We start from the raw sequence: 19,811 nt of genomic DNA on the forward strand, positions 1-19,811 counted from the left end.
GATTACATCTTGCATTAGCCTTTACAGTAAATAAAATAGGTTACAGATCGTATACGTAATATGTAAAAACTCGTACTTGGTTCGTTTCTCAGCTGCAAGTATAAGCTTTAAGCCTAAACTTAAACTTTTGAGCTTATGAACGTTTAACCGAGTCATAACAATTTTCATTAACTATCTTTGTAAAATACGCAAGTTAAGGTTCTGAAGAAGTTGAATAAATTTAACTGCTCCTTTTTACTGTTGGTTTGATTACCATTCCTTTAAAATTAAAGTAAAAAATATATTAGAAATTTGTATAGAAAACCTGGCAACCCTGGGCCATTACCAAGGAGACCAAAAAGCACAGAGAAGCGACGCAACCAAGACGAAAGCTCTCAATCCGTAGTCAATTTTCCGGCACAACAGACGCAACATTTGCCAAAAGAGCAACGCGCGAGCTGCGTAGAGCGGAAAAGTAAAGTTCAGTGAAACCAGTACTGGCTAAAAATTGCAATGAAAATTTAAACAAGCCACTAATAAAACCGAAAGCAATCCAATTAACGCCAAATGCTCAATGAAAATGTGAAAAGAAAGGCGCAGAAAATGTGAGGCCGAACGAGGAAAACTGTTTGGGGAGCAAGAACATTTGTGCAAGAAAACTAAGTGCAATAAACTGTGAATAATCCCAGAATTAGCGGCCTGTGCATCGGGGCGAAAGTGGGTGGGTGGAAAGTGGATTCGGTTCCATTCTATTGCTGAATGTCCACACTTATATTATGCAAATTAATTTCAATTGGTTTGCACTCTGGACTCTGCTGCTGTTCCTGCTGTTGCGGCTGTTGCTGCTGCTGCTGTTTTGTTGCTCTTGGTCACGGTAGTATTGTGTAGTATGCGTCGTAGTACTACTACTACTACTACTATCACTGCCACTATCACTACAACAAACTACAATCCACGTCCTTCCGGTTTTCGTATACACAAATTCGGCAACTGAGTTTTCCCAGCACCCTGCGCCCTTCCATTTTCATTTCCGTTTCCCCTAATAACAAGTGTGTGCGTGCCTGGCTTGATTTACCGGCTTTTCCCCGGTTAAAAACTATGAAAATTGTTTTCCAAGAATTTTTTAATCATACAAGAACGTAGCGTACAAAAAGGACAAGCTCAGTTGGCAAGCTTTACGTGGAAAAGTAATTAAAAAGCAAGTCAGGGTAAGCTTGTGTTTATGGCAGAGAAGTTATCCGGAAACTATCCCGAAGATGCCAATAATTACAAGTCGTTTAAGTTCACCTTTCAGGGGTAATTTTGTAAATAGTTCATCCAACTTGATTGAAAGTTCAGTCCGGCAGTTGAGCGCTGGGAAATGTCCGACATTTAATTTAATTGTCGATGCAGTTCCTCAAACAGATTGTGATTGATGCAGTTAGTTTAAAACCAAATGATGTATCATCACCCACTTTTCAGTAGTCATCGACATTTGAAAGTCTATTGTGTGCTTAAAAAGGGATTTCAATTGTTTACCATTTTGCCAGCTTCCACAAATAGGTATAATTACTTGTAGTACACTTCATGAATTAATTTTGATGAACTCACTTTTACTTCTCCTTAACCTTTAAAGGAAACGCAATTTCCACATATTTACAAAAACAGTCCAAAAATCGTCCAATAAAGGCAGACTTTCAATCAAGACCAAATCGGAGAGCTCCCTTCTCGCATACGAAATGCAGTGGAGCAGCTATAGTGCTGCTTATTAAAAGCCGACTTAAAGTATAAATAAACCCTCCGGTTGACAATAATATCAATTACAATACCGTCGGCCGGCAGAGTCAGCTTCCAACAATGGAAAGACCTGCACGAGACTCTCATTAAAATCCACACAGGCACTCGCACACACACACACACACACACACAAAGGCGGTTCGGAAAGAAGCCAAAAATACAAAGTTGTAACAGGGCAAGACAACATTTATATAGTGCAGCAGTCAGTCGGTTGATGCTACAGCTACAGCTCGGCCACAAAACCTCGTCAGCACAATCACAGCAATTGCTGGCGGTGCCCAGACGGGGAATGCACTGAGAGAAACAGGTGCCAAAATGTAGGCCATCGAACTGAATGTGCAAGTAATGCTGGAAAGTAAAGCTCCAAGAAATGAAAAGCCATAAATCTTAAATGATAACCCTAAGTTATTAGTCTCTTTGAATGACATCGGGAATACATAAATTTTCTGAAATACACAAGATTATGCTTAAATACAGTATTTTCGCTCACTGTGCAAATGAAATGGGAACGGGACTGGGACTGGGATTGGGCTTGAGAATGGTACTGGGAGCGATGGTGGGGAGTTCCGCAATAATGGGGAACCTCTGACAGACCAGACAGCCAGTAGTCCATGTGAGCCGGGACTGCGGCGGTAGTTGCACAATTTTGCACAAAAGCCAAAGCATAATCATGAATAATGAGCGTTTGTGATAAGTGATAAATGCCCGGTGGCAAATGCACAGGGAATTTAAATAAAATGGAAATTGTATTCATCGGCTCGGCCTGGGAAAACTTTTAAAATGGATCGATATTACAAAATTTGCATAATGCGATATTCGGGTCGCTTTCAATATGTCAGATATAAATGTGGTATAATTGAGGCTCTTCAAAGTGAATTTTATAAATTTTAATAATATTCAACACTTTTTAATGTATTTTGTAGAATTTTTAATATTTATTTCATTTAGTCATGACTCTTCTGTATTTGACACACTTCGATACACGCTTTTAAAAACTTTACCATGTCCTTTGTGGATATACTTAGCATTGGAGAAACAGGTTCCCATCCGATTTGCCACCGGGCAGCTCTGAGCCCGTTTTCCCCTGCTTCCCGCCCGACTTTTCTGTTGTCTCAGGCTTTTGCTCCGGTCTTCCAGTCGGGCGACTTGACCACCCCTTATACTCACAGTATAGTTCGGATCGGGAATCGGTGCGGTTCAGTTCGGCTTGGAAATGCGCGCCAAAGGTGCTAAGCTAGAGCAAAAAAAAAAGGAATAACAAATCACTTAATGGCAACGCATATTTAAACGTGTTTGAGCTTAGGGAAATGTTTCGGATTCGGCGGAAAAAATTAAATTAGATTGGGAGTTTTTCTTTGAGTCAATGTGATTGGTGTTTGTCGCAGTTCTTATCTGTGGACTTATTTACGCCGTAGTTTGCCGTCTAGTTTTGTCAACTTTAATTGAAATTAATTTACTTTCTTCACATACTATCTGCCAGATACAGATACACGTATCCGTATCTGTGTGCACATGCCGCTAAGTGAACAGCCTTGTATGCGATCAGATTTGAGCGCAGAGGTCAGCAAATAAACAAATTGTCGCACATTATGGTTTGTTAGACAGCCACGATTCATATGCAAAATAAGAATAGAATGGGAGAGGGCCCATCATGACTAGATGTGTGCAAATTCAACAATTCCTGATACCCATCATCTGGCTGGGATCTCGTCGCAAAAGTGCCGCCCTTTTCGGGTTTTCCCCAGACTGCAATCTCAATCAGCGAATGCAAATCGCAGCGTGATGAACTCAGTCAAACTATTCTTTTTTTTTATATATGTATAGCCGCATAGATATAGATATTCGTATTTATAGAATGGCGAAAAACGCGATGCGATTTGCATACAAATCACTTGAATACCCGCATTTAGCCGCACAGACGACGCCTGGAATTTCAATAAGTTAAAAGTTTGCAAACTAATCAAAATCACCGCCTCTTCTTTCAGCACTTGACAATTATGTAAAGCTTCTCTCGCCGAAAACAAGTTTGCAAACAACAAAAAATGAATAAACTCGTGGTACCGTAAAACTATCAAAACTGAAACTGAAGAACAAGTGGCAACAACCCAAACCAACACAACTCAAAGAAAACAACTAACGAAAACTCTCCAAAAGTGCTAGCAATTAAAAATAATTTCTCAGTTCCCTAACGAGCAAGAACAGAGGAACACGAAATATAATAAAACAGCAAACGAATCTCGAATGTCGCGCAAAATGTTGCAAGTGCCGGTAGCAACACTTGTGTTGCTGTCGCTGCTGCCGATTGCCCATGTTGCTGCTGCCTCAGCCACTGCTGCAGATGCAACAGCAGCAACTGCAGCATCCACAACGTCAACCGGAATCGATGCCAGCCTGAAGAATGCGAAGCTGATTGAGGCCAAAGTGCTGCCCGACTTGGCCATCCTGCAACGCGTTAACCAGGAAGACGAAAAGTGGCAGCAGGTCTACCGGTTCATCGACGATGGCTTTCCCGTCCTCGAGTTGTACGGCTACAAGCCGCTACCAGGTGAGTTTCCATCATGGGAAACTTAAGAGACATACAATCCTAAACAGTGGATATTATTATGCAATATACTTGATTGGGGTACAGAACAAATATCATTAATTTAATGGTTTCAAATGATTTTTGAATATTACAAAGCTTAGAGTATTTAAATTGTTAGGGAATAACTTAAGGGACAGAACAGAACATATATCATGTAGGTAATATAATGAAAAGATTTTCGAATATTACAATCCATTTTCATCAAATATTATCAAATGATTTTTGAATATTACAATCCTTAGAGTATTTAATTTGCGTCTATCGCATTTGTAGATATTCTTAGGCGAAATTAATAATTAGACTACAGAACAAATATCATTCATTAAATATTATCAACTGATTTTTGATTATTAAAATCCTTAGAGTATTTTGCTTGTTAAGGATTAACTTAGTAAGCTACAACAATTTTTTATAGTTCACAGTCTGGAAATGCTTTAGCCTGGCGGTGCTGTTGAGCAACATGGCGTTTGTGAACATGGCGAAGGACCATCCCAGTCTAAGCAATTCTAAAATGTGTCCCCTATCCAGGCGAAAGGCATTAAAGCCACTTTTATCCACAGTCGCTCTCACAACGTGCATATAGAGCCACATCATTTGTGTCTGGAAAATAAAATGTCAATACCTATTTTATTATGTTGTTAAAAAGATTGGGAAAATTCTTGCTCACCTGTCGCTGAGGTTTGTAGCTCGCTTTAAATTGACCGAATTTTTTCTCGATGGAGCTAATGGTCACATTTATGTGGAGCAGGGCTACCGGACATATGAAGGCGCTGAACAGACTCTCAGCAAAGTGTTTGGCTGATTGCTGATCGTACAGGATCAAGTGAAAGTTGGCTATGAAGATGAAAAAGTTCTGCGCTAAAGCCGCCCACACAAAGGACCTGACCAAGCAGTTGAATGTGTACCTAAGTCTGATGAGCTGTCTGTAGAAGACGAAGAGCTGGAATGATTTCCTTCGATTGTGAGGCAGTTGGATATCGTAGCAGGCATAGAGTATCATGATGCCCAAGTAGACCACCAGTGACAATAGCAGCGGCTGAATGCACACAAAGATTACTGCAGACAGTCCCAGTAATATGTCAACACTTGGGTTGATGCCCAGACCCAATATTTCGTTTCTAACAAACGGAGCCATCGAAGCGACAAATGCTCTATAGGCCTGGATGCCAAAAAGAAGCCAGTTAATTTTCGGCACCTTACCACAAATTCTCTCGTAGCTATAATAGATCCTTATGAATTCGTTCAGGACCTGCCGCATTAGCTTCTGATGATGCCTGTAATTGGGAGATAATTAACAATACATTAATGCTTTTCAAAGTGAATCCATCACAATCATAGAATTATAATTAGACATTTGTTTTTGTTTGGTATTTAAGTAGGCTTCAACATCAAACTCTACCTGTAGTGATAGGCAATTCCCGTGCTAATGAAAACATTCTGATATTTGGCGACTGTCAGTCCTATTCTGTAAATGAGCTTAAGTGGCCTCTCACTCCCAGGCGTTAGATCCGTCAGTCCGTTGCGAAACTCCGCCAGCCAGAATATGACGTGCATCAGAAAGGTCGTCAGCAGATATGGCCTCAGCCAGAATCTGTGCACCGCCCCCACCAGAAAATTAATCTTCGGGTTCACTTTGAATACCCGCCTGCCTTCGACGTATCTGTAAATGTTGCAGCCCGAAAGCATTGTCAGCACTTGCAGCAGCTGCAGAATGCTCTTGAGGCAGGACATGGCGCAACTGACTTCCAGACAGCCTGGAAAACTCCCGAAAGCAGCAAAATGGAAATGCGTGACGTTGACAAATTACTTCGTTCAGCTGTCCAAATGTTGATCATAAACAAAAACAAGAGACAACGCGATAGTATCGTCGACTATCAGATACCCATTACTCCGTGAAACTGAATGGTGGAATTGAAATTTGACATGGCTGGATACTTTTAGGCAAATAAAAATCTCATTTACATTTATGCAAAACCTTAGACCAAGCATAGCCAGACATATTCACCAATTTGTAGAATGCTTGAAGTGTTCGTTTATTCCAGTATTCCTGAATAAGATTATATACTTTATACGGTCGGAAAACACTTGATTCTCCCTTCTACATACTTTTCACCGAATCCAATATACCCCATTTATTCCATTTCCATTTGGGTTGAGATATGGAAAAAAAAAGAACAAAAAGAAAAGCCGTAGCTGACGGTTTGAAGTTTTTTAATGCTAACAAAGATTAAATGTAGTAACAAATGGCAAAGGAATAATCGCAAGGAAGCATATTTATTAACATAATTTTATCTCAAAAAAATATGATAAAACAGGTGCGACTTATATTGAAATTATATTTCATACGCGCTGTAAAAAAAAACTTTAAAGTAAACTAACTAATAAAAATTCTGTTTAAAATGCTTAAATGCTTAATGGTAAAATTGGTGTATGGTTTTTATACTTGTAATTCCATTTAAGTGAATACCAGACATAGTAATTAAGAATCATTGAAATATGTTGTGTTAGCTAACTGCGAACATAACAGTCCACAACGCCTATGCCATACTAATACCGGTTAATTAAAGCCACGAATTTCCGCCGCCTACACACCCACCAAAAATATAAAAAAAAATTCTGTACTCGCGGCAGGGCCCAAAGTTAATTACTTGATTAGCATGCAGACAGGTGAGGGATTCAGGTGTGGTGAGCACAGCACTTAGCCGTAAATGAAACGAAAACAGTTTACATTTTTAAGCGAGCAATTCCCTGGGTAACTGGGTAACTAACCCTCCGTCTCCTTTGCATGTGCGATTCCGGTGGACATGATCCGGACAGACCTGCCGTACACGTTGATTGTGCCCAAAATCGATGTGCGGAGCATTGAGAAGCCGCGGCTGAAGGAGTTCATGTTGGAGCATGTGGTGCCTGGGAAAATCTTCGACAGCTACAATGGTAATGGGAACAGCAAGGAGGAGGAGGAGTCCTTCGGCAATGGGAACGGACACAAAATCGTTTTCCGTAAATTGGAAAAATCCCACAACAATGTTTGGCTACTCAATGGCCAGCAAATACTCCACAAGCTGCGTATCAATGAGAACCTGATGGCCATTGCAATTGATGGTTATTTGGGCGATAGGAAGTCGCCCTACTCCAAGCGCAATATCCAGGAAACGAACAAGTGAGTAAGGCCAGCGGCACCCTTTCCAGCACAGTGGGCTGAAACTATGCCATAAACGTGTCCATTTCATAGTAGGTTCATTTATTTAAAGTACGCTTATAAAAAATGTTTTAAATAGATACATATTGGCAACATTTGAGAACCAAGGGATTTTATTAAATTTGCTAAACCTATTCTATGCTAAAACCACTGTAGAGCACTTCTGCTGAATTCCTAGTCCTAGTTTGTTTGCGGTCAAAAGTGCACTCATGCGAAATTTATCAGGCGGCAAACAAAGTTTTCGCTGGTCCAACTTTCCCCACACACACACACACTCCAACTTTTGAGGGTTTCCTCTTCCGCAATGCTAACCGAGGCCATCTCAATCTCAATCTGTGGACCTAGTTCCACCACATTCCCATAATCATCCACTGAATATTCGTCTCACATAAAAACGATTCGGTCTATGATTTCCCATTTAAGAAAATGACAAATATTTCTTTTGGTAGCTTAAAAAATGCAGATTTTCCGCGAGTAAAAAATACTAGAAATTCAGTTACATAACTTGAGATGTGATGAACATTTTTTCCCTGTGCATCCTGCAGCCGCTACAACGACCCTCAGCCGCTGGAGCAGCCGAACATTACGAATGCACATGCAAAGGTGGAGCCCGTTATCAAGGAGTCGAAGGCCAGTCCGCTGATGTCCTTTTTGGCAAACATGAAGACCGGCACCAAGGTCTTCCAGCACTTCCTCTCCAAGAGCAATCTGACCCGCATCATGGACGACAACGCGTATACGGTGCTGATTCCGTCGGACAACGCCTTCCAGCGCTGGCATCCCATCGACTGGGGATTCTATCCGTTTTCCGTGCCGGAATTCACCGAGTCGGTGCTTAGGAACCATTTCCTGCCCATGCAGCGACCCCTGCGGCTGGCCGATGTTCGGAACATGGACGAGGTGGTCGTGACCACCATGGGTGGCGAGGATGTCGTCTTCCACGGCCAACGTAAGTGGCTCCCATAAATAATATTCCCAAATTCAATTTATGACAACGGCATGTGGCCCTTGCCTCGTTCGATAGCCACCCCCACGGTGAATAATGTGAGCATTATGTCCGACTACAACCTCTCCAATGGCAATCAGGTGTTCATTATCTCCGAGGTGCTCTTTGTCACGGAAGCTGTCGTCTCCAAATTGCACCAGGTAAGCTGATTATGCCCAATCCGCACTGGCTAAAATTTATTCAAATTATTCAAGATTAAATTTCGTATTCTATTTCATTCAACTATTCCGATTCTTTTAGATGCACAAGGATAAGGAGACACCTCCGTTGCTGGCATTCCCCTGGTTTGGAGCACAGTTCCTTTCCCATTCATTTTTGGCCTTGGAGAGAGATCCCCGATTTACCCAGATTACCAGGTAAAAATTCGAATTTTAAATAAATAAAATTAATAAAAAAAAACTTTCCAAAAAGATATCTGAACAGTGCCGAGATTGCTCCCCACATTTCCGGCGCCAATTACACGTTCTTTGTGCCAGAGGATCGGGCCTTCGAGAAGCTAGGATTCGACAAGCTATCAGATGAGGTCATGGTGAGTGCGGAATACATTCTCCACTGTGGAGTAGGGATAACAATGTACTTCTAGGCCTCACAACGCGGCGTAAAAATGCTGCTGAACCACTTCGTTAAGGGACGACTGTATAACCGGGATCTGCGCGACAATGAGGTCTTTGAGACGATCGGCGGAGGCCACATTAAGATCACTCGTAACCCGGGTAGCAACTACACCAGCGTCAATAATGCCCAGATTACGGAGAGTGAGGTGTTCGTATACAACTTGGGCACCATGTACTACCTGGACGACATCCTGTACTCGCACATGCTGCGCGACTTCGTGAGCAAGTCCACCAAGACGAGATCCAATCGGCACGGCAGTGACTCCGGCGGAGGATCACGGAGCACCTCGCGGCCCAGCGACGTAGAGATCGTGCCCAACGAGTTCGAGGGGGAGCACAATGGCGGCGACTATGCCATCCACGGTGATGACGAGGACTTCGAGGATGAGATTATCACGCCCAAGGCGCTGCCCGTCCAGATCTATGAGTTGCCCAAGTAGAGCGCGGGATCTTGACAGCTGGGTTAGTGTCAGAGTATATATATCGCGATTGTAAATGCGAAAATAACACAGGCGGCACATTGAGATTGTTTTTGGGATCCCTCAATCGGGCTTCGAATCTTGTATCAGTCTTTTTTCGAAGTTGAAGACATTCCAGGCCCTTCGACAATAAGTCTATTGTCGCTTTATATTATTTTGGCAATTAATTAGCAGTATGTACAATATTTTTTTGCAATTGATCTGCGTTAGAGGAACGAATGTGAGAGGGAGGCGAGCGCTAAAAGCGTTTTTGTATAGTTCTGGGCTAATTTTGTAACGATTTTTTCTAGTTTAGTTCTTAGTTCTTCATGTATATTTTAAGTTTAGCATTGAACGAGGCGGTGAAACGAAGTATACTACAAAAATCAACATCAAGAGCAGCATCGGCGACAACAGCAAATATATAAAATCTAATCCTAAAGAACTTATCAGCGATTTAGACAAAGCTTGTAGACATAGCGAGAAATTGCAGCCAACAAATTACTACAAATATTTAAAGAGTAAACGAGTAAGAATAAAGCATTCCCGTAATATTGGATTTAGAAGCGAAATTTCAAGAAATATAAACATATACGTATACTATGCAAATTAGCGCTCATCAGTGTTTATGCTTTTTTGAGTCTATCCATATGAGGGAGCATAGGAAAACATATCGGCTAAATCGGCGAATCGAGCCTCGAGCGACCAAAATTCAACCGGAAAAATCCTTGGCATGATATATCTATAAAACGAGTATATTACGAACAGATATTGTATTTTTTAATTTACGGTATTGATATTTAATGTATCTGTGTATATGAACAACAAAGCAATGAGAACGGAGCATCCAATTTTATAATAGTTTGTTAAAATAAAAACAAAAATCTTCCAGAAAAACAACTCCAGCCGCATAGCATTTCGTTGAACTATTTTATTATGAATTAGTTAAACTCAATACATTTGTAAGTATGATTATATTTATGTACCGATCTGGAGTATTGTATATGCGCTTGTATATATATGCATGTAAATAATACCTGTAACTCTAATTGACTTAAACAATAGGATTCTAGTGGAGAGCTTGTACAATAGTTGGCTAAATATTATTGTTCCGGTTTAAAGCCATAACTTAACATACTCAAACGAAGCAGGTGCATGTGCCAAATGCCATGGGGTAATGGAAATTTGAGTAGGCAGTGGAAAAGTAATGGAACTATCATATCAAATGCATATTGCTTAAAGTGGTTACGGAGAGTGATATGATGTGGCTCTTAGGTTACCTATAACTCGACATGACACACAAAAATTCTTGTTTCAACTACAACTACAGTATGCAACATAATAATATACGATCTTGAGCTTTGGCTGGTCACACAAAGTCGCCCGATTCTATAGTAATATCAAATTCTACAATGTTTAAGTGTATATCTTTTTGATTTCTAAAATGAATTTTCAATTTCGCTCGAAGTTGTTTTGGTCGATTCGTTATGCTGTTATTGTTTTGAGATCCAATTTTGAAGATCAGCGTTGTAATTAGAATTCCGTACAGTAAAAGTTCTCTGTCCTTGGAGACATTAAATCCTACAAAAATTACTTGCACATAGCGAATTGAAAACTGAAGTACAAACTAGTCTTCCTACTATAAACTGGTATCACTTTTGAATATAAATATAAAACCCAGCTTACTTTTAATATAAAATCTTAAAAGCCGTACAAAATTTATGAGTTTCAGAGAAGTTTAACTACATACTTAAATATTTTAACTACAACGCTGATCTGCCAGAAGCAACTTATTTTATCCATTTTTAATCATTGTGCTCGTTCAGATTATTGCTGTTGGTAGTGCCTGGAGGGTTGTTTTGACTGCTGGTTGTCTCAGTCTCGTTATCACTTAAGCTGACAGGATCTACAACTTCGATATCAACTTCAGGAAGCGCTATTTCAGCTACAGCTCCACCAACAGCTCCCTCGAGCTCATCGGCAGCGGTAGGCTTAGGCTTGAAGGTGTTATTATCAGCATTAAGTTTGTAGTTCTTGTATGGATCTGGAGATCCAGGAGGCTTAGGCTGCTGCGATTGCTGTTGAGCTTGAGCTCCTTGCCGCTGGAGTCGCCTCTGCTGATTGCTGAAGGTGGGACTTTCCGATCTAGCCCGTTGCAGCATAGGACGTTGCTGATGATAGGTGGAATTGGGATCGTAGTCGCGGGATCTTCCGAATTCAAAACCATTTTGCCACTGAACGTGCACATTTTCGTAGGAAGGATCCTCGTACTGATAATTTCCAGCCACCCTATTGGGGTTTCTCTTTTCAGCTCCGTTCCTCAGGCGACTCAAAGTGCTGTGCAGTGGGCGAGCTGATGCATTTCCGTCTCTTCTTATTGTAGAAGCTGCTCCGGCTGCCGCACAAGCTCCAGCGCAGGAACTCTGGAAGCGCACCATATCCTGGGGAAGACCACTCAAACGGGGTGTGCCATACGGATTTGACATCTGAGATGCCACTGAAGCTGTGTCGCAACTCACACAGTCACGGGAAAACATGAAGTTGAAGTCGATCACCTAATATGGATGTACATAGTCAGATTCGTTCGAGGTAAAAAGAAGAACAAATGTTTTTACCTTGCAATCGGGTCCCTGACCAATCCACAGCGGCAGCCATTTGTTTACTAGTAGCCATTGCAAACTGGACTTGGAGATCCGATTCAAAGTGCCATTGCCATTGGTATCTCCAGATGAGCTCGAGCGCGCTGCTGCTGTGGAAGTTTTCTTCGCCAAGGTTACGCTTTTTCCCGATCCAGTGGATGTAGTTTTATCTAAAATTGGCGATGCGGCCGTGGAGGATCCTCCCGACTCCTTAGCTGGCTTGCTGGCTGTTTTCACTTTCGGAATGGCTCCTGTTGTCCGATTGGCATTAATGTTGGATGAGCTTGGAATACTATCAGCCGCCGCAGAATGCTCTTCAACAGCTGCTGCTGCTGATCCAGCTGCCCCCGCGGACGCGGATCGGGATGCTCGCTCCATGGACACATTTGGCGTTAATGGGGAATTATGGGCAGCCATGGCAGCTGCGGTTCCAGACGTTTTGTAAATATTGGTCATACTCTGCGAGTTCTCACCATGCAAGCAGCTGAAGAAACTAGATGCACTGTTTTTCACAGGAACCTTAACATTGGCATACTCCACAGGAACTGTGGATCCAGCTCCTGTCATATAACCTTGACAATTTGGAACATTGCATGTGCCGCTCCCAGCTACGCCAGGAGCTGCTGCTCCCGATCCATTGGCGTTCAATCGAATGTGTCCCACGGTTCCGAAGTGCGAGTGTCCCAATACCGCGTAATGTCCGCCCAAGTTATAGTGATCGATGTTGCCGCATGACGAGCTTAGGTGCCTTTCAATTCTTCCGATTCCATGACCCAAAACGTCGAGACGTGTATAGAGCGGCACTCGATTGGCAGCGGATGTGCGGTAAAGTGGCTCATCTCGAATCTGCTCATAGATGTTCTCGTATCGCATTGTTCCCGCTCCGGTGTAGGGCAAATTGTAGCCATCCGTGGACTCAGTGTCGTCAAAACTGCGCTGGCGTTGACAATTGGATCGACTGTTCGTATAAAGTGGAGTACAACGAAGACCACTTCCACATCGATTTCCTAGAGTTGAAAATAAGGTGTTTAACGAAAATTCATTTGTTAAACGGAAAGTTGGGATCATGTGTTTAAATGTTGGTTTAAATGTGGGCCAGTAAGAACTAATAATTAATTTGAACTTCGTTTGTTTACGTTTGAATGGTTTTTGCTTCCCATCTCACAACATTTAAAAAGGTTGTTTGCTTAAAAAATTCACGAAAATGAAGGCAAACCAATAGATAAAATAGATAAATAGACAATAGATAAAGTTATATAGCTCAAGCAACCGTTCAAAAAGAGGTTAATTGGAAGACAACTTTGAATTGTTATGTCGATTTTACGAGCACTTCATACTTAAAAGTACCAATAAAGCCAGCGTAACAAAAGGAATTATCACTTGTCGTAAACTGTCTTCTGCTCAATATTATTCTCAATTCTCACCATTCTGCATATCTATCCTAAAGTTGCGTCGGTACCCAAGGCCAGATCTCACGGCTCTCGGAACATCGTAGGCGGAACAGACTCCGCCGGCGGAAGATCGATCATACAAATCATTCCTATAGTTATTCATGGGCAGTATGCGTTGAGGTTGCTGTGGCTGTGGCTGTGCTTGCTGTTGTTGTTGTGGTGGTGATGGAGCTGCTGCTGTTGGTGGTTGCGGATTATTGTTGGCATTAGGTTCAGTGGGAGCTGGTGGTGGTTGTTGCTGAATTTCCTCGGCATTTGCAGGGGCATTGGCATTGGCGATGGCTGCAGCTTGGTTGCTGTTGCTGCCGTTGTTGTTGTTGCTAGGCTGTCCAATTGGCGCGTAGATGTTCTCGTAGTGCGGATGATTTGGCTGGGGAGCTTGAGCCGGCGCAGCTGGAGCTGCAGCCGCTGCAGCCCCACCAGCCGGCGCCAGATTGCCGTAGATGGCACCACCAATGGCGCCCTCCATCGTGCCCTCCGCCTGGCTATTCTCATCATCCAGCAGTGCGATGGCCAACGAAGCAGCTTGTCTGGAAAGAAACAAGAGAGATAATTATAATTTGTTTTGGTAACAATGCTTCCATTGACTTACCGGGCCAATGCACCCTGCTCTTCCATTCACATGGGCTTGTCGATCATACACACGCCCGCATAGCTGCGTCCGATGGTCATCAAAGCAGGCAGTATTCTCCAACTGTCCGAGTCTGGGCAGTAGACCTCCACGGAAGCGAGGTTTGAGGTGCCATCATCGCCCCCGACCACATACAGCAGACCATCGTGAGCCACCACTCCCGCATTTCGCCGGCAATATGACATGTCTGCCACCGAACGCCAGGAGTTAGTTTCACAATCGTAGGCTTCAACGGATCTTCTGACCATGGGACCATCGTGACCGCCAACGGCATATAGAATATTGTTCAGCACTCCCACTCCGGCGCCACTCCTGCGGGAACTCATTTCCGCCACAGCAAACCATGTGTCCGTGTCCGGATTATAGCGCTCCACTGAAGATAAGCACTGACGAGTGAAGCCATCGTACCCGCCCACGGCATAAAGGAGTCCGTGGACGACGCCTACGCCCACAGAACTGCGACGCGTGGACATAGAGGCGATAAACCGCCAGATGTCAGTCTTGGGATCATACATCTCGGCACTCGACAGACCCGTTGTGCCATCGAATCCGCCCACGGCGTATATGCAGCCATTGAGGACAGCTACTCCCAGGGTAGATCGTCTAGCCTCCATGTTGCTGCAGTTTGCCCACTGATCCGTTGCAGGATCGTACACATCAACGGTGCGCACACGCAGGGATCCATTGAAACCTCCGACAGCATAGACCTTGTCACCCAGGACACTTAAGCCGGAGCGGCATCTGCGGTTGGGCATTTCGGCGGCCTGGTACCACTTTTCCTCTCGCAGATCATACCACTCCACCGATCGTATAGCCTTGGGTGCTTGTCCTCCAATAACGAGCAGTATCTTGGGCATGCCCACCGGCTTCCTGGGCACCGTTCTAGCGGACTTTGTCTCAGTGGGCAGTAGATGATAGGTCAATGCTTCAATGATGAGATTCTTGCACACGATATTGCCCTCGAGGAGGATCTCCTTGTCCACGCGCTGTGTGATGTACTCCTTGGACAGGAACGGCAGACGCACATGCTCCATGAGCAACGAGGTGAACTGCTCCCGCATCGGAACATCGTAGCGCAGCCAGGCGATGACGCACTCGTATACGCGCTCCTCATTTGGAACCGAAATCCGGTCGTTGCCAATCAGGCTGATGACCTGCTCGTGCGAGAGGTTCAGAAACTCATCGAACTGGATCACCTCGCTGCAAATAAACCAAACACAAGCAGTTACTAGTGGGGCGCAAGGAATGAGCGGAGTGGGCTAAGTAAATTCAATTAATCGCAACCGGTTCAATGGTTTATATTGCACATTTGCTTTCGATTTTGCGTCTGTTTACTGTTATATAAATTTTATAATTAACTTATTTTGGTCTGATGAAATCAATGAGAACGTATATAATTCTGATACTTTGGTTATTACTAATTCAGTAGTTGCATTCGAAAATATAATTAATATAAGATTAAAAACGTGATCTTATGGAAGCCCAAAATCAGCGACTAAAAATAGATTCTGGAAGACACCAATACGTGACAGTTACTAATTTTATAGGATTTTTTTTTAATGATTAAATCAAAAAACCGAGTTAAACTATTTAAATTTTGATGCGTTCCAAACACACCTTAAAAATTATTATTATTAAAAATTAAATAAAATTTTATAATACAAGGAAAAAGCCTAAATCACTTTAACTTGCCACATGTTATTAACCCGTATTATTAAAATATGTATTATGTAACTGATCCCATTGAATAGTTGACCGTTTTAATTGATATTGTTGTACGACAGCTTTCTAATAAGCGCGGGATATGCACTCTGAATAAATAATAAATGAAATAAAGGCACTTTACTGGAATATAAATGGATAATACGAATTACTATCCGCAGATATAGAATAAACTAAATTGATTCTTCCCAATATATATGTTTGAAAAGTGAATAGTGAACAGATACAGTAATGGATTCTTATCTGTAAACAGGCAAATCTAAACAATTTTATATTTGTCTGCCCATAGTGCGTCATCACAATCTGGCCACTTACTTGAAATGCTGCTCGATGTAGGTCTCTGCGTAATTGAGAAGTTCCACGCAGGCATGAATATCAGCGAACTCCCGGATGCCGAGGCAATTACTCGCATCCAGCTGCGTTTGCAGGAAGTCGCAGCAGGCATCTCGCACATCCGTGAGCTGGAGCAGGTTGGCGGCGGTCAAGAGGACCTGCACATTATCCTCGTTCACCTCCACCGTGGCAGTGTATACGTAGTCGATGAGCAGCTCCAAGGCCCGGGCATCGACACTCTGGAGGGTGATCCTCGCCTGCCGCGACTCCTCGAAGCTGGTGAACATCGCATAGAAGTACGGACTGCATGAGGCCAGCACCATGCGGTGGGCGTGGATCTCCACATCGTCGGCCACCAATATCACATCACAGAGCTGTTTTTGTCTGTAATAGGTAAAAATATATATAAGATTTGATACATTTTTTTTTTTTTTTACTAAGTAAATTGGTTAGTAACCGTCATGTATCGACAATATTGAGACTTTTAAATCGATTGCAAACATTTCAAAATCCACTAGCAATGGGTCGTTTTGATTGCCAAATAAACAGTTTAAAAGCGTGCTAAATATCTTCAAGGCTGATGTATGTTTGTAAACAAAAGTGCTTGGATTTTTTCGAGAGCAAAATGTTTTGTTTTCTAAAAAGAGACGGGGATTATATTAACTTTACAAATTATGGCGCTATTAAATGATGATGACTACTCAAAATCAAAGTCTTTTGTCTTCAAAATAAGAAGGTGCTATAATTATAACCCAATAAAAAACGCATAGAATATAACCCTCCCGAAATCTTTGTTTAAATCAATTCCCAGTTAACAGGCAATTCAGATTACAACGCTCGGCTTACTTTTTGGGTTACACCACATTCACTTTCGCGCCGAATACGATATGATTGGGCCGAAAAAAACTCGTTTTATGTAAGCTGCCAATAAATTTTCCATGCGCCCAGTAGTTTTCCAAAAAGTAAGCAAAGTCGGAGACGCGGAAGCGGAATCGAAATGCGATTCGAAAACGAATATCATTTTTGGCCGCACCAAGTTCAAGGTCGTGGCCCAATGCGAAACCCGAAGGCGTAAGCAACTCATCATAATAAAAACTAGACAATAATTAATGCGAATGGCCCCACGACAAAAGCGGCGGCAAATATTCGTTTATACATATGTATATAGTGTGCAAACACAAATATTAGCAACGGCCAGATAAACAAAGCGAACTGCGCAAATATGCGAGTGACGATCGTCTGACATTTTCAGCGATTTTATTTTCGCATCTTGGCCCAAATCTCGAAGCTCGAGAGCCAGCCAGTCAGGTGGACCACCTGTTCCCGTCCAACACGCAGGGATTGAATCATGCGCCTTTGTCCGGGAACAGAGGAGACGGGTTTATTATAGAGTGTAGTTAGCACAGTTCTATTTATATAAAGTTGAGGTAGGTCGTCATATTTAACAAATGAAAGTTTTAGTGGATGAAACTAAGATCAACTGGTTTTTGTCTAGGAAATGGTGACTGGGAAATAGATGACACATTTTTAGAACCTGAATTTTCAGCTGGTTTGCTCTTGAACAAACAGATGATACATTTGGGTATGACTGACTTATTATGCGACATTTGGAACTTTTTCGAACCGTTGTAGGTGTGCTTATTTACATAATCTGGTTATAAAACACCATAACTCTATTTCTGCATAACATTAAAAATCATATGTAGATGCAGGTATAAAATAACCAAAGTTCTACCTAAGGCATTGAAAACCTCTCACAGGTAAGAATTAGTATATAATACTAAGGATCTCGAATCTGTAAGATGTTCTTGAGTTCCGGACCAAGATCATCTAAATTAGTGGTAAAAAATCCTTACTTTCTCATCTCGTTCATGGCGTCGAAGGAGCGCGCCGTGTGCTGCTCGTTGCTGTACTGCCCCACCGTGCCGCGCTCCTTGCCATTTGGCCGCTGGACGTGCTTCTGGGAGCTCTCGTCCAGTGAGTTCTGGCTGGCGTAGCGCAGGAGGCAGCTGCCCCGCTCCAGGCCACTTCCCTCGGCGGCGGGATTCTGGTGGTGGTGCTGCTGCTGCTGCAGCAGGCGGTTGCGCTGCTGCATGGCTGCCACGCCCACTGCGGCGCCTAGTCCGGGCGGTGGCGCCACAAACTCCGCCCCCGCTCCGCCTTCGTTCTGTGCTTGTTGTTGTGGGTTCTGGCCCTGTTGTTGTTGCTGCTGCTGCTGGTTGTTGTTGTTGCTGTTGCCATTGCTTAGGTTGCTCATAATACCGATCGTATATTTGGTTAGCAGCGCACTCAGAGCTATCATCCGAAACGGATCGGAAACGGAAGTCGTAGCGAATCGAAGGTGCCTCGCCTGGTCCGAAAAAACAAACCGAGGTGGTGAAAAATTGTACACTTTTTGGACGCGACCAGAGCAGTGTGACCAGCCTCGGGTTGGTCGCAGGTTACCACTAGCGATGGGTACCCATCGATAGCCCGATAGGCATTTTCAACCAGTTCTCACTGTGCTGCTTGATTTCAACTATCAAATTAATTAGAAACTTATTTAATTTTTTTTTAGTTTTTTACTGGCATTGTGCTGCTTTAGTTGGAAGCTTTAGTTGTTAGCTTTAGTTTAGAATTGCATTTTAAATGTGACATCTTACCTTTTAATTTTATTTATACGTAAATGTCAAAAGGTAGGGTACACTGATAAATTGATATACAAACTAATACCAATGGTATTAGTTATATATATAAATATATATATATATATATATATATATAAAGCTTGACTATTTAATCTTATAACAATAAATAAATAAAATATCAAAAAAGATTAGAAATATCCGACACAGAATTCATAAAGAATGTACATTCTTTTCCGAATTCCATAAAATAAAATAAGAAATGGTTTAGTTGAGCATATTCTTGACAGATTAATCTGTAGGTTTTAGTTGATTAGTTCCCTTTTATAAAGAGTTCACCACCTAATCTTGAAAATAACGAATGTGTTAAACATTTATATTTTAAAGATATTGAAATACATCAACAATTTTTTTTTAAATGGTTGATTATGACTCCATACTTATGATTCCACACTTATGATTCCACACTTCTGATTCAAAACACACTTTGAGATTTTTGCTAATATCTTGATCAACTTTATTTGTTTGGCTCTTTTTTCGATTTTGTTTTTGAATATTGATACGCATGCTCATCAACATGTGAGATATGTAAAATACATTAAATAGGTATTGGAAACAACTGCTTATTGAATGTTTACGAATAACAGCAACCACCTAGGTAGGAATACATGATTTATAATTCATTATATTAATATAGCTACAGCTTATGCGAAAATCGGTAGTATTTACAAATGCTCTACACGTGTACAACTGTCGGTTTTGTTAAAACAAAGCACTCGCTTGCGAACGAAATCA

General features: G+C 42.1%; 3 protein-coding genes across 6 annotated transcripts; 1 reads left to right on the forward strand and 2 right to left on the reverse strand.

The window, feature by feature from the left end:
* The first annotated feature begins 328 nt into the window (after positions 1 to 328).
* LOC6732652 lies at positions 329 to 10,516 on the forward strand. Of its 4 annotated transcripts, none has more exons than XM_016180323.3 (8): positions 329 to 454; positions 3,741 to 4,300; positions 7,157 to 7,499; positions 8,084 to 8,487; positions 8,563 to 8,684; positions 8,785 to 8,900; positions 8,956 to 9,073; positions 9,128 to 10,516. In XM_016180323.3, exons 2-8 carry the CDS (start codon positions 3,997 to 3,999, stop codon positions 9,596 to 9,598), a joined length of 1,878 nt encoding a protein of 625 aa, XP_016025363.1. In that variant the 5' UTR covers positions 329 to 454; positions 3,741 to 3,996; the 3' UTR covers positions 9,599 to 10,516. The 4 variants fall into 4 exon arrangements, with proteins under 4 accessions (XP_016025363.1, XP_016025364.1, XP_016025366.1 ...); XM_016180324.3 differs by having other exon boundaries at positions 375 to 459; XM_016180326.3 differs by having other exon boundaries at positions 447 to 584.
* On the reverse strand, positions 4,512 to 6,286 carry LOC6732653. Its single transcript, XM_016178157.3, has 3 exons — positions 5,739 to 6,286; positions 5,007 to 5,613; positions 4,512 to 4,939 (listed from the first exon to the last, which is right to left on the reverse strand). Exons 1-3 carry the CDS (start codon positions 6,068 to 6,070, stop codon positions 4,736 to 4,738), a joined length of 1,143 nt encoding a protein of 380 aa, XP_016025367.1. The 5' UTR covers positions 6,071 to 6,286; the 3' UTR covers positions 4,512 to 4,735.
* Positions 10,517 to 10,527: 11 nt separating the features above from the next.
* On the reverse strand, positions 10,528 to 18,850 carry LOC6732654 (ring canal kelch protein). Its single transcript, XM_016178156.3, has 6 exons — positions 18,249 to 18,850; positions 16,375 to 16,776; positions 14,299 to 15,537; positions 13,680 to 14,236; positions 12,232 to 13,262; positions 10,528 to 12,171 (listed from the first exon to the last, which is right to left on the reverse strand). Exons 1-6 carry the CDS (start codon positions 18,692 to 18,694, stop codon positions 11,422 to 11,424), a joined length of 4,425 nt encoding a protein of 1,474 aa, XP_016025368.2. The 5' UTR covers positions 18,695 to 18,850; the 3' UTR covers positions 10,528 to 11,421.
* Between the last annotated feature and the right edge of the window lie 961 nt (positions 18,851 to 19,811).

Source organism: Drosophila simulans, chromosome 2L, assembly GCF_016746395.2.
Source record: "Drosophila simulans strain w501 chromosome 2L, Prin_Dsim_3.1, whole genome shotgun sequence".
Taxonomy (NCBI): Eukaryota; Metazoa; Arthropoda; class Insecta; order Diptera; family Drosophilidae; genus Drosophila; species Drosophila simulans.